The following is a 15,133-nucleotide window of genomic DNA, read 5'->3' on the forward strand; positions in this document are numbered from 1 at the left end:
TAATTTACTGTATCTTATATACAAATCACAAGAATGTTCACTTATAAAATACTGACATTCGACTTGTTGCAAAAGCTGCAGACAGGAGCAGCGAGCTTTCCAGACGTGCTACATGTAGAACCTGCTCTAACTCAAGACAGGGATGTTTTGTTCTGCCACTAAATCAGTTCTGCCTGTTTCTGCAGTGTTACAGCTCAATGAGTTTCTTCCTGTCACAGAAATGGAGGTAAGACCACAGCCTGAGCCACCCTCAATATTGCTAAAATCACCGCATGGTGTATGGGTAGGATGGAGTCCCTGGTATTCACGCAGCACTACATGACGTAGGTTTAGCTGCTCTTAGGTAGTCCATTGCTCTGAAAACAATCCTGTTGCAGTTCATGGCATAATGGAGAAAAGATGCAATCTAATGGAAGGTAGAAAGTACGAATTTGGCTGCCTGCACACCCTGTAAGATTTTATACTCTGGCCTCTCCCCTCTTAGTGCTTAAGGAAGATTCTTTATGAATATTGCTACAATTTCATGCACAATAGAGATAGACCAAAGCTTCACCCAGACCAAATTCCACTTAGTAACACCCTATGCGTGATCCCACTGAAGACAGGGTACTCAGCACACCTAAGTACTGCATAACCAAGCTGTTACAGGTTTCAGCTGAGGCCAAGCCTCATCTCAGAGTTAGCAGCAAAATGCACATTGATTTTGACGGGACCAAGGATTCGCTGAGCGAAAACCTGGAGTGGCCTCTAACCCCATCTGCTCTGTGTCAGAGTTTGCTGGCAGCTACGTATCACCAGCTATAGGCCAGGGAAAGTCACATACACACGTGCTCCCTGAAGCTGAGACTGGCACAGGTGGAGCAGGTGCTGCCATAAACATCTGCCAAATCCAAGTTATTTTCCTGTGTGCTCTGTGAAGCCTCCCTGAGTCCTACAGGCTCATCCTAGTGACAGGCACATGCACAGCCAGTTCTTTGCAGAGTCCAAGCACCCATCCTACTAAATCCCCGCTCCCTGATTCTCTCTGCTCCCTGTGAGGTGTTGGGAAGCACCCACGAGGCCGGCAGCCGAGCGCAGCGTCTCAGAGCGCCATGCGTGGTGTGGGAGCCAGCTGCCTGCTGGTGATTTCGTACAGCATTTCCACGATGAACCCAACGATGTCTGCGTTGCCGATGATGGGCTGGAAGAAGAGGTCTGTGATAAGGGCAGGAGGGATGGATTTCAAGGTGGAGGCAATCAGCAAAATGCGGGCAAAGCGGCCCTGGTCCTCAGGATGCAGGGGCCGCAGGACCTCCTGAAGTGCTCGCTGGGCTTCCCGCTGAAGGCTCTCGATGTACAGGGAGGCTCTCAGCCCTGGGACATCTGCAGAGAGAAAGGAGGAAAAGCCCATGAAGAGGGAGGCTGGAAAACAGCTGCAGGTTTCTCCCATTCCTTTCCCCTGCATCTCAGAGGGAGTCTCTGAGCACCACGCTAACAAGATGTACACAGCACTGCTGAGACGTGGCTATTTCAGGGCTGCTGTTTTGAAGGAGCAAAAACAGTTAACAGGGCAAACAAGCTTTACAGAGTAAGTACAGGGCTCTTCGTTGTTTGCAGAGCGATAAGGTCTCTGTTTTTAATGCTATATTTAATATCCCTCCTTCCCGCCTTCCAGCTGTCAGCTGCATTATCGGTGCTAACGATAAGGCAAGCAGCCCTCTCTGCTCTCACGCACGCTCCTGCCCGTACTCTGAGCGACTCCAAGCCAAGAAATATGTTTTTAGATGCTAACACGTGCAGGGCTTTCTCTTGCTACCAGCAGGCAGGGCTCAGAGGGTTGAGCACTCACCGGGATTAAAGAGAATGGCTCCCTTCAGGTAGGCGTATTCCTTGGGGCTCAGGTCCAGGCTCCAGAAGGTGTTGAGGCAGCACTGCAGCCGCTGCACGGCAGCCAGCGTGGGCTGCGTCCGCTCGGGCTCCTGCCGTTTGCTTTGGCCATCGAGGAGGATCTTCTTGAGCATGCTGGGGGCCGGGGTCTCCATCACCTCAAACGTCACCATCTCCTGCGCCAGCCCCAGGAGGAAGAGGGGGACCCAGCAGCTGTCCAGCAGCAGGAGCTGGTCCCCTCGCGGCAGCAGGTGGAAGGAAGGGAGGTTTTTCATGAAGCTGACGGTTTTCGCCAGCACATCGGAGGCAGCCTTGCAGGTGACGTGGGGTGTGCGGAGGCAGACCGTCCGGCGCTGGTGGCACAGGCAGCGCTGCTGGGCCGGGCTGCAGCTGCCCCGGCTGTGGTTCAGGTTCTGGCTGAGGAGGTTGTAAAGGATGGCGGTGCGGTTGTCCTCCTGCTGGCACTGACACCTCTCGCAGTCCACGTCCATGCTGCTGGTCGTCATAGCTGAGCTGGAAGCCCGGATCCTCTGTGAAACTCAGCTCCTGCTGCAGCAGATGTGAGAGAGCCGTAGACTTCCTCCCTGTCTCAGCCTGGAAATACCCTGTCCTCCCCGCTCTGCCAGCACATGGCTGCTCAAACCAGCTCTTATAAGGCTCGGTCACAAGTGAAACACCCCTTCCCAGCCTTGACCGCTCTGTGATTAAGCGGTCCTCATTAAAAAAAAAAAAAAAAAAAAAAAAAGCAGCCGTCCCCTGGATGATTGGCTGGGGCCAGCAAGTTCTCGGCGTGGCGTCAATGGCCGTTTTCTCAATGAAGCGCCAGCAGCTGCCGCGGGGGGACGGGGCAGCGCGGGTTGGGCGGCCTTATCGCGATTACCCAAACAGTATAAACAAAGTCATTAACCCGGGCTGTACCATGGCACCAAGGCCCCGCGCTGCAATCAGGCAGCACTATATGGCAGGTGTCACTGCCAAGAAGTTCACACACACACACACACACACACACACGGCACCCGTCTGGAGCGAGGGCCCTGTGGCAAATGGCCTGTGTGCTCCGGCCTTGGAAAGAGCAACCTGGAAGTCGTTTTATCAGCAGATATTTGCCTAACCTTGTTGACAGGAGCCTCGCTGCTCTTACAGTTAAGGAAGCGGGTGGACTGAACGACTCATCCCGAGGCAGGGCCCCATGTGTCACAGGGGAAATGCTGGGCAGGGGTGGACCGGGTTTATAGATTTTCACCTTGAATTGCTCAGGTATTTGTATCTGCTGATCAGAAGCTGGTTTAGGGAAGGGGCAGCATCCGAGTAATGATTTCAGGGGGCCTGCTGGGGAATCCCACGGGCAGCAGGAGCCTGTGGGCAAGGCAGGGCCCCACGTGTCACAGGGGAAATACTGGGCAGGGGAGGGCCAGGTTTATAGATTTTCACCTTGAATTCTCAGCTATCACAGAATCACAAAACGTTAGGGATTGGAAAGGACCTTGAAAGGCCAGCTAGTCCAAGCCCCCTGCCGGAGCAGGAGCGCCTAGATCAGGTCACACAGGAACGCATCCAGGCGGGTTTGGAATGTCTCCAGAGAAGGATGCTCTGCAGCCCCCCTGGGAGCCTGTTCCAGTGTTCTGGCACCCTCACCGTGAAAAAACTTCATCTCATATTTAAGCGGAACCTCCTACGTTCCAGCCTGCACCCACCGCCCCTGGTCTTATCATCGGATGTCAATTGTTAGGTGTCAAGATGTATTTGTATGTGTTATCAGCACAAGTTGGCTTAGGGAAGGGGCAGCATCCAAACACTGATTTCGGGGGGCCTGCTGAGGAATCCCCCGGGCAGCAGGAGCCTGTGAGCAGCACACCTCGCCCTGACGGGGACAACCCTCCCCGAGCACACCCAGCTCTGGGGGGTGCAGACGGGGGGAGGGGGGGATCACACAGGGGGGAGACCCGCAGCGGCCTGCGGGGCCTGCTGGACCCGTCCCCACGCAGGCTGCAGGCCCCTGCCCTGCTCGGGGCCTGGGTGAGCGGCCCCAGGAGCCGTGTGGGGAAGGGGGCGGCGGTGGCGGCTCGGTGCCCACCGGGGCTGGGGAAGGGGGGGGGGGGGGGGGGGCGGGGATCAGGGCCTGGCCCCCGGGGCCTCCCCAAGCCCCGCGGAGCCTTCTGGAAAGGCCTAGGCCTCTCCGTTGCTGTGGCAACCGCGCCCCGCTCCTCTCCTCCCGCCTCCCCCACCCCTCCGCGACCAATCCGCGAAGGGAGCGGCTGGGCCGCGCGCTGCGATTGGCGGAAGGGAGAGGGGAGAGGCGAGCGCCGCGCGAGCTTCCGCTCCCTCACCTTCCGGTTCCGGCAAGCGGCGGCGTGAGGGGGCCGAGGCGGCAGCGGCGGCGGGGTCAGGGTCAGGATGGGGCTGAGCGCGGAGGAGGCGGCGGAGCAGGAGGATCGCTTCGACGGCATGCTCCTGGCCATGGCCCAGCAGCACCAGGGCGGCGTGCGCGAGGTAGCGCCGCCGGGCCCGGCGGAGGCTTCGCCGAGCTCCTCCGGGGGTAACGGGGGGGGGGGGGAGGGGCAGGCGGCGGCCCTCGGAGGAGGCCCCGGGGGGCCCCACGCAGCCCCCCGGGTTCCCTCCCCCGCCGCCGCCACGGAGCGAGGGGCCCCCGTGTGCGGCCTCCCCACGCCGGGGGCTCTCGGCCTCGGCAGCGCCACGCGCGGGGCCCGGGGCTGCTGCGGCTGCGGAGCGGGAGAGGCACGGGAGGACGGAGCCGCCCTGGCCCAGTTTTGCGGTCCCTCGAGTCCCCAGCGGGTTGTGGCCGCCGCCAGGTGCCGTTAAACGCGGCCGCGGCTCCTCCCCTCCTCGTGGGGCGCTGCGGGGGCCTCCTGCTCCTCCAGGCGGTGGCTCCTGGTGGGGAGCTGGTCCGCAAGGGGGGGTGTACGGGAACAACCCCTGCCCCCACACATGGGGAAATGGTGTTAAACACAGCTCCTCCTGCCGCCGTGGGGCTTCAGGTTGAAATACTGACAAGACATAACTCCTAGGGGAGGGGGGAGTGGGAATCAAACCCACTGAGAGTCAAACCCGTTTCCGTGGGGGTATTTTGGGGTGGCAGTTCATAACTGCCAGTTCACCAGCAACATCTGGCAGGCAGCAAGACAGTCAGAAATAAAAAGAAGTTTAAACTTTTGTAAATAAACAGGACGCAGCTTGGGGGTGGCTTGCACACTTTGAGGGCACAGGCATACGGAATATGCGAGCATCTGCATACATTTGTGTGTGTGTATATATATCTAAAAGCACATATGCATAGCCAAAGTTTCTGCATCAGAGAGATCTGAGTAACAGTTTGGGATGGCAAAGTAGGTGCGTCCCCGAGGTGACCTGAGAATAAACTGGTTGCCCTCTCTTAACATGAAACACACACATGCCTCCGAAAAATGGGATCCAGGAACTGGATCTCCATAAAAGCCCTTGGCTGTTTTCTCTGGGAAACAGTCACGGGGTTTCAGTACGGTCCTGATGCAGACACAGATGGGAAGGGCACAATAAAGGCTACTCTAGAGACACGAGGTCTGGAGTGATCTGGTCTCACCGCTCTTTTTTTCCTCTCTTCACCCCTTCTCTTCCCCCCTTTCTCTGTTCCCTCTCTACCAGCTTGTGAACACGTTCTTTAGTTTCCTGAGGCGTAAAACAGATTTCTTCACTGGTGGAGAAGATGGCGTAGCAGAGAAGGTAAAAAAAAAAAAACAAAACCAAAATCCACGCTTTTTTTGCCTTATTTATGTGCCGTGTCTATGCCATGCTAAGATTTCCCTTTCTGAAGGCCCCAAAGCCCTTTAATGCCCTCGGGGACGAGCAGCCTGTGCTGCTGATGAAACACACCACAAAACAAAGCAATAATGAGCTGCCCCGATGTGAGGTGAGGCATGATTGCTTGTTCAAGCGATACCGTTGGTGCAGGGCTTTTTTTTCTTTTTTTTTTTTTTTTTTTGCCACGCTCTGGCCAAAGGCTTGTTTGGAAAGCAAATCTGCCAGACACACTGACTTAACGGTGACAGACACTGCAGAAGCGATAACCCCGGGTTACCTTGTTTGTTCACCTCAGAGAAAGCACAAAGTCCACGTCTCTGCACATGCGGCTGCACCTTTGTCTCCGGGCTGCGTACCTGTCTGGACTGAGCGAGCCCGGGGCACTGGGCTGCCTCGCTGGCGGGCGGAGCGTTCCAGCAGGAGTTAGGCAGGCTCTCTGAAGGTTTCTTGGTTGGACTCACCCGCGTGGTGGCCGTTCCCCTCTGGCTTAGCACGTGAGCTGCTTTGCAACGCTTGCCTGGGGGCCGTGGTGCCCCTCGGCTGCCCGCCTGGCTTTGAGGCTGCAGGCGGTTGCAGCAGAGCTTACAGGGGAGCTGATGTGGGAGGGTCTGGTACTTCTAGATCCCAGGCAGTATGGAATTGAGGACAAAATCTGGAGTGCTTGTCTTGTCTAAGACTTGTCTTGGCTTTCTGGTCTAGTGGAACTCCCTGTGAGCAAAGCAGGCACTGCTGCCACGGGGAGCGTGTTAGGGAAGGCGTTAATTGCTGACACAGGGCGTTATGTACGCTGTCTAGTCCCCGGAGTGGCTAAGTGAGGCAGGTAAGGGAAAGGGGATGGATTCAAAGGAAGAATGAGGTGAAGTCGCCTGCTGTTGTCCTTAGACTGGAGAGAAATCTCCCAGATTCCTGAGGACTCTGCTCCCTGGGACTGAAACCGAGCAGCAGCTTGGAGATAAGCACTGGTTGGTGCTCTTGGAGGTCCTGGCTACTGCCATACCTGTTAAAATGCTTTATGGTCTCCTGAGGAGGTGCTCAGCACAAGGGCTCTGCGACACCATAGTAACAGCACAATGTGCAGAAGCTGCTTCCCCAGTCCTGCTGGTCCTTTGGCATCAAAGAAAGAGAGGAGAGGGTGGGAAGGCATCGTCTTTTATGCAGCCCTTGTGTAGAGCGAGGGGATGCGATGGCAGTTGAGAGAAATGCAGTGCGCGCACTGGCAGGCTCGGGCTGTGTAAATAGCCTCGCTCCCTGGCTTGTTAGGAGCAGGAGCTGGGAGATGCACGTCTTGAATTCTGTGTCCTAGGAAGCGCTGGGCTCGGGTTGCGTAAATAAATCTCACTTTGCCCTTCAAAAACAAAGCCGAAATAGTTGGCGGTTGGGTACAGAAGTACGCGAGGCCTGGGTGCTTTGAGCTGCTCTGGAAAGGTGCTGATTCCTTGTGGAATTTCTGGGGTATACATGAACGAGTACATGAAACCCGTCTGAAAACTCCACTCCGATTTAATTACTCAGATCGTCTCTGCGTTGTTTTCTGGAGCAGACAGCAGCGCTCATACGTGCTGCTTTGCACAGCATTCCCTGGCATTATCGACCACGAGGCAATTGCTCTGGCTTACTGCCTGTGTACTCAGCTTTCCCCCTGAGCAGTACAGCCATTTGCATCAGAGACCTTGGGATTTTGCTTTTCAGTCACAACAACAAGAGCAGTTGTAGGTAGGTTTGGAGCAAAGATTTTTGGAGGAACTTGACCCTCAGTAAAACGATAAGCTTTTCATTTTTTTCTCCGCTAAATCATAACACTGATATTAAACTGCAATGCCTGTTGGTTTCTGCTTGCTGCCCTTTGCTGTTGCAGTAGTAGCAACCTTTCCAGGAGCTTTAGAGCTTCTTCATTGAAAAGGTTTCGTAATACAGATCTTAATAAGAGAGGAACCTCCATCTAGTGCCTGGGGAAAGCGTGGTTGTGGGAGAGGACAAAAGTAGGTGCAAAAACTAGGTCTAGTGTCGCTGTTCTTCCAGCTCTCGTAGGTGTACGGAGAGTGGTCAAAATTTTGGGTTAGGCAGCTGCTTGTTCTGCTGGAAGAGCACAAATGACTAAACAAATGGAGAATCTTTATTTTTTTGTTATCTCCATTGAAATACACTCCCTATATAAGAAAGGGCTAGGAAGGGCTGCATTTAAATACTTGAAGCTTTCCCCCCTCTAAATTTTCAGTCAAACGACTAGAGCGAAAATGAGGGGAAGTCACATCAGTATGGCTAACGTGTTCTCAGAGCCTTAGTAGCTAGTCATTTGGGTTTGAAAAAGTGGTTTTTTTTTTCCTTAAACCTTTTGTTATGTGTTCCTGTCTTTCAGCTGATCACAGACACCTTCAACCATCACAACAAACTAGCTCAGAAGGAGCGGAAGGAGAAAAAGGCTCGTCAAGAGGCGGAACGGCGAGAAAAGGCAGAGCGAGCTGCGAAACTCGCTAAAGAAGCAAAGCAGGAAGCGAACGAGCCGAGGATTAAGGAACTTACGGACGAGGAAGCAGAAAGGCTGCAGCTGGAAATCGACCAGGTGAGAGCAGCGTTTGGCACGTGTGGGTGCCGTCCAGGCCTGGGCTGTCTCCTCTGTTGGCTGGCACGCAGTTCGGGTAGTGGTGAGCGATGTAAAAGGCCGTGTCTGGATCCCCAGATGGGAGCAGGTGGTGTGCTGCTAACGTAAGTCAGCCGAGGACCGTCGTTGCTTTTTGGTGTGGATTTGCCCATAAGTCACGTTGCCTTTCTGCCCTTGGCAAGGTGTCTCATAGCAACACCCTCTGCTGCTGTCATCACGGCGGGGGGACTTCCCTTCAGCAGGACCACTTTGCTGTAACGCTGTTGGAAGGGCTGAAAATTCCCCCTGTAGCTCCGAGTCTGGTTCTTTAAGCTCCAGATGAAGAGGCTGAGGCCACCTAGTGTCAGATCAGCAAGTGGCACAAAGTATCAGCGCTATCTGAGCGTGTTCATTCTCTGTTTAAACAGAAAAAAGAAGCACAGAAAGAGGTTAACAGCGTCCCAGTGAAATCCTCGGAAGATGAAGGTGAATCTTCAGATTCTAACAAGCAGGTAAAGCTCACCTAGGGACTTTACGTTAGGCTGAGAGAAACATGTTTCTGGTTAACCATCAGAACTCTCGTGAGCGTTACGGGATGTCCAGCCTGGCTTTCTTTGGGAATATGCACTGAAAAAGTTGTGTCATAACACAATTTCCAAAGACTTCAACACCTCTTTTGCCCCCTTGTTACTGTGTCTTAATAGAGACACCTTTCCAGTGTGGGTCAAAGTTATGTGAATATTGAATATGTGCAGCTGAAATTCTTACAAAAACCTAGAATTGTTGACACAAGTGAAAGATGCATGAAGACTCGAAAAACCTTTCTTTACACTCTAAATTGGTTGTTTAGGAAACAGATGAAGAAGAGGAAGATGAGAAGGATAAAGGAAAACTTAAACCCAACTCTGGCAATGGAGCTGACCTTCCAAATTACAGATGGACACAGACTCTTTCAGAGCTGGATGTAAGTATTGCCTTATATCCAGGGCCTGAGGAATCTTAGCCAGGAAGTAAGAGCAAGTGCTAGTAAGGACGGTGGACCTGATGCCCTGTATCTCGTTTGCTCATGGAAGGTTGCTAATTTTACTTAATGGCAGCATTTCAATAGCTGGAGGAGAGCTTGGTAACTAAATACAATTCCCAAAAGCTGTACTTAACTCTGACAAACCTTGACGAACACGGTTAAGACATTAAAATCTGCTTCCCTTCCACTGAGGTACATTGGCCATCCTGTTGCCAAATTTACACACGTATCCTTTCATCCTATGCCTGCTTGCTCAGTACCGTAGGGAAAATCATTGAGTACTGTCTTACTCTGGTGAAAGCGAGGCAAAAAGCCTTAAAACAGCAGCACGAGAGGGCAAGGAGAGACTCCATTGCTCTGCTCCTCACATCTGACCTCTGTCTGGTCCAGCTGGCCATCCCTTTCAAGGTGAGCTTCCGGCTGAAGGGGAAGGACGTGGTGGTTGATATCCAGAGACGGCACCTCAAAGTCGGCCTGAAGGGCCACTCGCCCGTTATCGATGGAGACCTTTTCAATGAAGTGAAGGTGGAGGAGAGCTCCTGGCTGATTGAAGATGGTAAAACAGTCACCGTGCACCTGGAGAAGGTAAAGCAGAACAGATCGGGGAGAACTGGGGCTTGTCTGCCTCTTACTTAGTGAAATGAGAGTCACAAAACCAACGAAAGCCCTGGGCTCTGTGAGCTGAAACAGAAGAATCATGCTCGTCCGTTGCACAATGCCAGTGATACTGCTGGAAGCAGGGTATTTCAGTTTGCCTCTATTTTCAGCCTACCTTCATGCTAATCCAGTATGCCCAATTGATTGCTAGGCAGTTCAGGAAAAGCTGGAAGGAAATCAATAATTTTAAAGTTACGCCTTAGTGGAATAGCGCTATTCTTTCACATCCGTTAGCGACATGAAAAATCCAGGGACAGAACTTATTGCTGCTCTTGTCCCTTCTGGGCCTCTCCAGGTGTGTTTTTTTTAATCCTCTTTTGTTGTGCCAAACGTGACGTGTAACATGCTCTCAAGATTTGCCAGTTATGGAAATTCAGGCTAGGTGAAGTGGTTAGAAAGGAAAGTAATGCCCTTTATCCACCTTCAGATTTTACTGACATTTAGAAAACCGTCAAAGTTTGATTCCAGCGTTTTTTTTCTTGTGACTGAGACATAAAATTCCAAGAACAAGTCCAGGAAAAATAAATAATTTTTGCCTCTTTGTTCCTTCAGATCAACAAGATGGAATGGTGGAACAAACTAGTCTCCACGGACCCAGAAATCAACACCAAGAAAATTAATCCAGAGAACTCAAAAGTAAGAACTCCCTCTTGTACTGAATGGAGCCTTCTCATAAATGTGCTCGCGCTGAGCTCACATTCAACTACTACATCTTTGTTCTGCTAGCAGAAAAAACAGCGCTGGGAGTACTGATGCATATGGTGCTATCTTAGAATATAAACGCTCCCAGAACTGCGAGTGAATGGAGCTGAGTTTATAGATTAGTGTCTGCATAAGTATTTCTGAAGCCCGTGCACGCAGCACCATGTAACGTCAGTGTAGTCGCGTTCTCTGCAAGCAGGTTGTGTGTGGGGGGGGTTGAGGAAGGTTTCAGTGTTGATAGAAGTCCTTGGTTTCAGTTGTCAGACCTGGACAGCGAGACTCGCAGCATGGTGGAGAAAATGATGTATGATCAACGACAGAAATCCATGGGCCTCCCCACGTCTGACGAACAGAAGAAGCAAGACATTTTGAAAAAGTGCGTAGAACTGATTAATTCGTGGGTACTCGCTTTCCCATACCCCTTCTCCTCTTCTCCCTTCACAAATATCTAGCAGTGCAACCGAGCAAAAAACGGGTTGGCATTCAGTCCTGCCTGAGTTCATGTCAGCAGTTAGACGGTCATTGGCTACCCACCGGTGTCTATAAAAGTCAGTGGGTGTAGAAAGTGTAATGGGAAATTCTAGGAACAGCCTAGCTCTGGCATTGTCTTAATCTGCTGATTTCAAGTCCAGAAAGCATGTTTGGGCATGGAGGTGCCATCTCTACTGAACTTTAACATGGTCTTGATTGTTTTCTAATCTCCTACTCAGTAGCGCAGATAATCTCCCCGCTCTACACACCTGCCACCAGACAGCTGTCTCCAGGCCCATAACCCTTTTATGTCTTTATTGCCCTGTTTGGCATAAACGCACCTCGGCGGGGAAATTACTCACAGGGCTCCCAAGGCCGCGTAGGAAGGCGTGGAGGCAGTTCTGGATCAGGCAGCTTCCTCAGCAAGTGCAAATCCCCGTCTTATCTCCGGGTTGGAAGGAGGATTAGTGCAGCAGGCCTGCCTTCTGCACCTGACTCCTTTCCTTCCTTGGCTTATCTGTGCCGGCAGAAGCTTCGCTCTGATCAGTGCACTGAGTTTAGGGTAGGGTGAGACTGCTGGAGCAGAGACCAGACGTCCTCAGTGCCCGTGGAGCCGATAGCATGGCAGGCAGTCCTTGCCTCCCTGGAAAGTGCATGTACAGGATACCTCGTTGGCAAGGTCACTCGTTGGGCTCCCTGCAAGTTTGGCTTGGGTGCAGATTGGCTGGTAAGGAGCGGATGGGAAGTTTAGACTTTGTTCAGGCCAAAGTGGACTCAGTGACACCCAGGTGGGCGCTGATCTCTGCCAGCGAAGCCCTCCTGGCTGCTAAACAAGGACACGAGTCCCGCAGCACAGATTTCCGTGGAGGTGGAAATGCTGCGGTAGCATTTCAGGGGAAAACACGAGATGAGAGCGTGGAAGAAGGAAGGGGGCCTGCCCTTCCTGTGCTTTGCGTCTGCATCCCCCACACGGTTACGCGTTGTACCCCATGGTGAACTGCAGGGCAGAGGAGGAAGGTGGGAGCTTCTGCGTGTGCTAATGCCTCGCTGCTGAGCACCCGCAGGCACGGCGCTTTGTTCTCAGAACTTTCTGATGTGGCAACCCGTGTCCAAATAGTCCTATCTGCTGGGGTTGCAGGGCATTTGTAATCAGGTTGCACCTAGTCTGAGAACAGATTTCTCCGGTCGTGTGCTTCGTTAGTTTTCACTGTCGCAGCACTGGAGACATTCCCGGTGTCTCCAGTAATGCGTAATGTGAACACGTTTAAGCTTAAATCATAATCTGCCCTTATAATCTCCCCTCTGCCCCACAATCAGGGTCATAGCTGCTACGTGTCTGTCCGAGAGGTAACAGTTAAAGGGTGTGTATCTGATAATTAACAACTGCCATGTGTCTGGGCTTGCTGACCTTGGCGGCTGGTAGGATTGCTGATACCACTGACCTAAGGGAAAAGCGTTTGTAGTTTGGAGATTGTGGCCCGGGAAGCTCGGTAAAACAGTCCCTGCTGTGGAGGGTGTGAGGAGGAAGCAGACTCGATAGCACAGGAAGTAGGGACGCCTTAAACCTTGGGAGAAGGCTGCCTCGAACCTGAAAAGCGGAACGTGAGGAGGCTGCACGAGCGACTTGAAATGGGATTGAGGGGGTGCTGAGTTCTTAGGCACTGTGTGTCCCTGAGGGGAGCTGTTCTGCGGCTCCTGCTGACTGACCAAGCTCTTACCTTTGTTTTCCTTGCAGGTTCATGGAGCAGCATCCAGAAATGGACTTTTCAAAGGCTAAATTCAACTGAGTCCTCCTCTTTTCCTCCCCTCCCTCGGTCAGCCCGTCGAACGGGGCAGGATTTGTGTTGCCGGATAAGTAGGGATCCCTTACCTTGGGCAAGTAAGCACTTCCAGCATCCCCACCTGAGCTTGCTGGGGAGGCAGCTCCGTGAAGTCATCCTCAGTTGTCCCGTGTCAAGCAGAACACAAGGCCACAGAACCAGCCTGCAGCAGTTCCAGTCAGAGCCATCTGCGACACTTCCCAAACAGCAGTTAGCAGAGAAGGAGGGGCTAGAGCAAAAAGAGCATTAGGGCTACAAGAGCCAGACTCGAGAGGCTTTGGGACATACCCTTAATGTATTGCTTAGCTTAATCTCCTGGCTCTTCAGCGTTAGTAATCCACGCTTTGCCGTATCAGTTCTGGCAGCAGGTTCTCCTGAGATTTTACTCCCTCCCCCTTCTGGCATTCTTGCTGTCTTGTGAAAACAAGGGCCGGTTTATTTTTTGAAATAATTCCTGTTCTGCTTCCCTGGGCCTTGGGAAAGGAAAACAGTAGCATAAAAATCAGCCGTTGCAGCTCCTCCTCATTGCCATAACCCATCATTTTCAGGTAGCAGAGGGCATCATCCTGCTGCGTGGAAACCGAATGGAGAAAGGGTAAAAAAAAAAACGGTTCCCTTTTCCTCACCTGTAATGGGCGCAAGGGTAAATCACATCTGAGCAGAGGGTTTCGTGGCTGAGCTGCACTTGGTGCCTTCCACCCTTGCTGCTGCTTCTGTTCTTGCCAGAGGTGGAACAGTCTGGACCCCATGGGGCTCAAGGGAGGGCTCCCGTCCCAGCTGGAGAGGATGACCTGCTGCCCTGTGGGAAAGGAAGGCTAGGAAATCTGTGGGTGCGGGCAGGGAGAGGGCGTGGGGGGGTCTTTGGGGTGCTGTTCTTACTGGCAGTGCATCTCCCGGCCCTTTTCCAAGCGCCTCTCTCCCTGCCGACCGCTGACAGGCGTTGCTGCGTTCTCTTCTGAGCTCCTGCTGGCAAGTGGCGTTACTCTGCATGTTCGTATCTTTGTTAAAACTGCGGTGCAACATAAAGACAAAAAAAGTGGCATATTTTCAGGCAGAACGTGTGATTTCTTCCCCAGGAGGGCTCCAAGCAGCCCGTGCAGGCTTGGGTGCAAGCTGGGAGGGGGCAGCGCCTGCAGACGAGGGTGCCCCGGGGGGGGGGGTTGGCTGCCTGACAGGGGCTGGGGCTTGTGCTCTGTGGCTATTTGTGAATCCCTCTCGGGTTCCCCGCTCGTAACATTTGCTCCCCAGCTAAGGAGAGGCAGCAGGAGCTGTGGGCCTTGCTCAGGAGCACCGAAAATCTCCGTGCCCAGCTTAAACCCCTGGCTGTGACCAAGGCTCGTGGCTCCAGGCTCCACGTAGCAGCGTGTGACTGTGCTGAGGAAGCCACCCTTGCCCCAGGTCTGCTTTATGACAACCGCGTGAGGAAAGTGGCACAAAAGCCGTGGCTCCCGTGAGTCCTTTACAGGCTACCCCAAAATCCTGCAGCTGGGGTTCGTGCTTCTGCTGCCCTGAGACGTTTCCACCTCCCGCCAGAGGGAGTGGGCACAAACGGCTGAAAAACGTGCTTGGGCAAAGTTCAGCCTGGCATTGCACCTGGCTTATTTGGATTTATTTTTCGAATAGGAGGACGTTTGCATTCCGTCTTCCACTTTTACAGGCCCTCAGGGTCAAAAACCAACACCCACCCAGCCGAGCAGCGACCTTGTGGGCAAGCGAGGACTCGGGTCAGGGCACCTGTGTCTCGCCTGCCCTCCCCACTACCTGCTGGGATGGGGCAGCTGCGCTCGGGGTCCCGCTGCCTGTCAGTCTTGCGGTTACCTTGTGCACCTTTGCCTTCCTGGACTTGACTGAAAAACAGCAGAGGGTCTTGCGTTGTTGTAGGGAAACCAGACAGCGCGCTGGCTTCAGAGGCTCTCGGCCCTGGTGTGAACGTACCTGCTCTGAACCACGGTGCGTGGAGCAGTTGGGCTTGGGGGGGGGGGGGGGGTGTGTGGAAACGAGCTACAGTGCTGGGGGTACAACGAGCTTCCCTCAGTCCCCAGTGGTGCGTCAGAGCACGGCTCGATGCCGCGCTGCTTCCCGGCGAGCAGGAGAAGGGGCTGGCCACCAGCCCCTCCTGCAGAGCAAGCACGGGCAGGCACCGGGGACCGGTCGTAAACCGGCGCGGTGCACGGCACCACCCCGAGCCCAACCTTGGTGACTTCCCCGGCACCACCTCAG

At 53.5% G+C, this 15,133-nt stretch overlaps 2 protein-coding genes across 2 annotated transcripts; one reads left to right on the forward strand and one right to left on the reverse strand.

Annotated features, from left to right (window-relative positions):
• Positions 1–810: 810 nt before the first annotated feature.
• Positions 811–2,462, reverse strand: NR0B2 (nuclear receptor subfamily 0 group B member 2). The gene is made up of 2 exons (XM_035562347.1): positions 1,829–2,462; positions 811–1,362 (listed from the first exon to the last, which is right to left on the reverse strand). Exons 1-2 carry the CDS (start codon positions 2,370–2,372, stop codon positions 1,082–1,084), a joined length of 825 nt encoding a protein of 274 aa, XP_035418240.1. The 5' UTR covers positions 2,373–2,462; the 3' UTR covers positions 811–1,081.
• Positions 2,463–4,166: 1,704 nt separating this feature from the next.
• On the forward strand, positions 4,167–13,955 carry NUDC (nuclear distribution C, dynein complex regulator). Its single transcript, XM_035562342.2, has 9 exons — positions 4,167–4,356; positions 5,506–5,583; positions 8,018–8,221; positions 8,668–8,751; positions 9,090–9,203; positions 9,654–9,848; positions 10,473–10,556; positions 10,880–10,998; positions 12,829–13,955. Exons 1-9 carry the CDS (start codon positions 4,261–4,263, stop codon positions 12,878–12,880), a joined length of 1,026 nt encoding a protein of 341 aa, XP_035418235.1. The 5' UTR covers positions 4,167–4,260; the 3' UTR covers positions 12,881–13,955.
• The last annotated feature ends 1,178 nt before the right edge of the window (positions 13,956–15,133 follow it).

The sequence above is a fragment of the Cygnus atratus genome, chromosome 23 (assembly GCF_013377495.2).
Source record: "Cygnus atratus isolate AKBS03 ecotype Queensland, Australia chromosome 23, CAtr_DNAZoo_HiC_assembly, whole genome shotgun sequence".
NCBI classification, from domain to species: domain Eukaryota; kingdom Metazoa; phylum Chordata; class Aves; order Anseriformes; family Anatidae; genus Cygnus; species Cygnus atratus.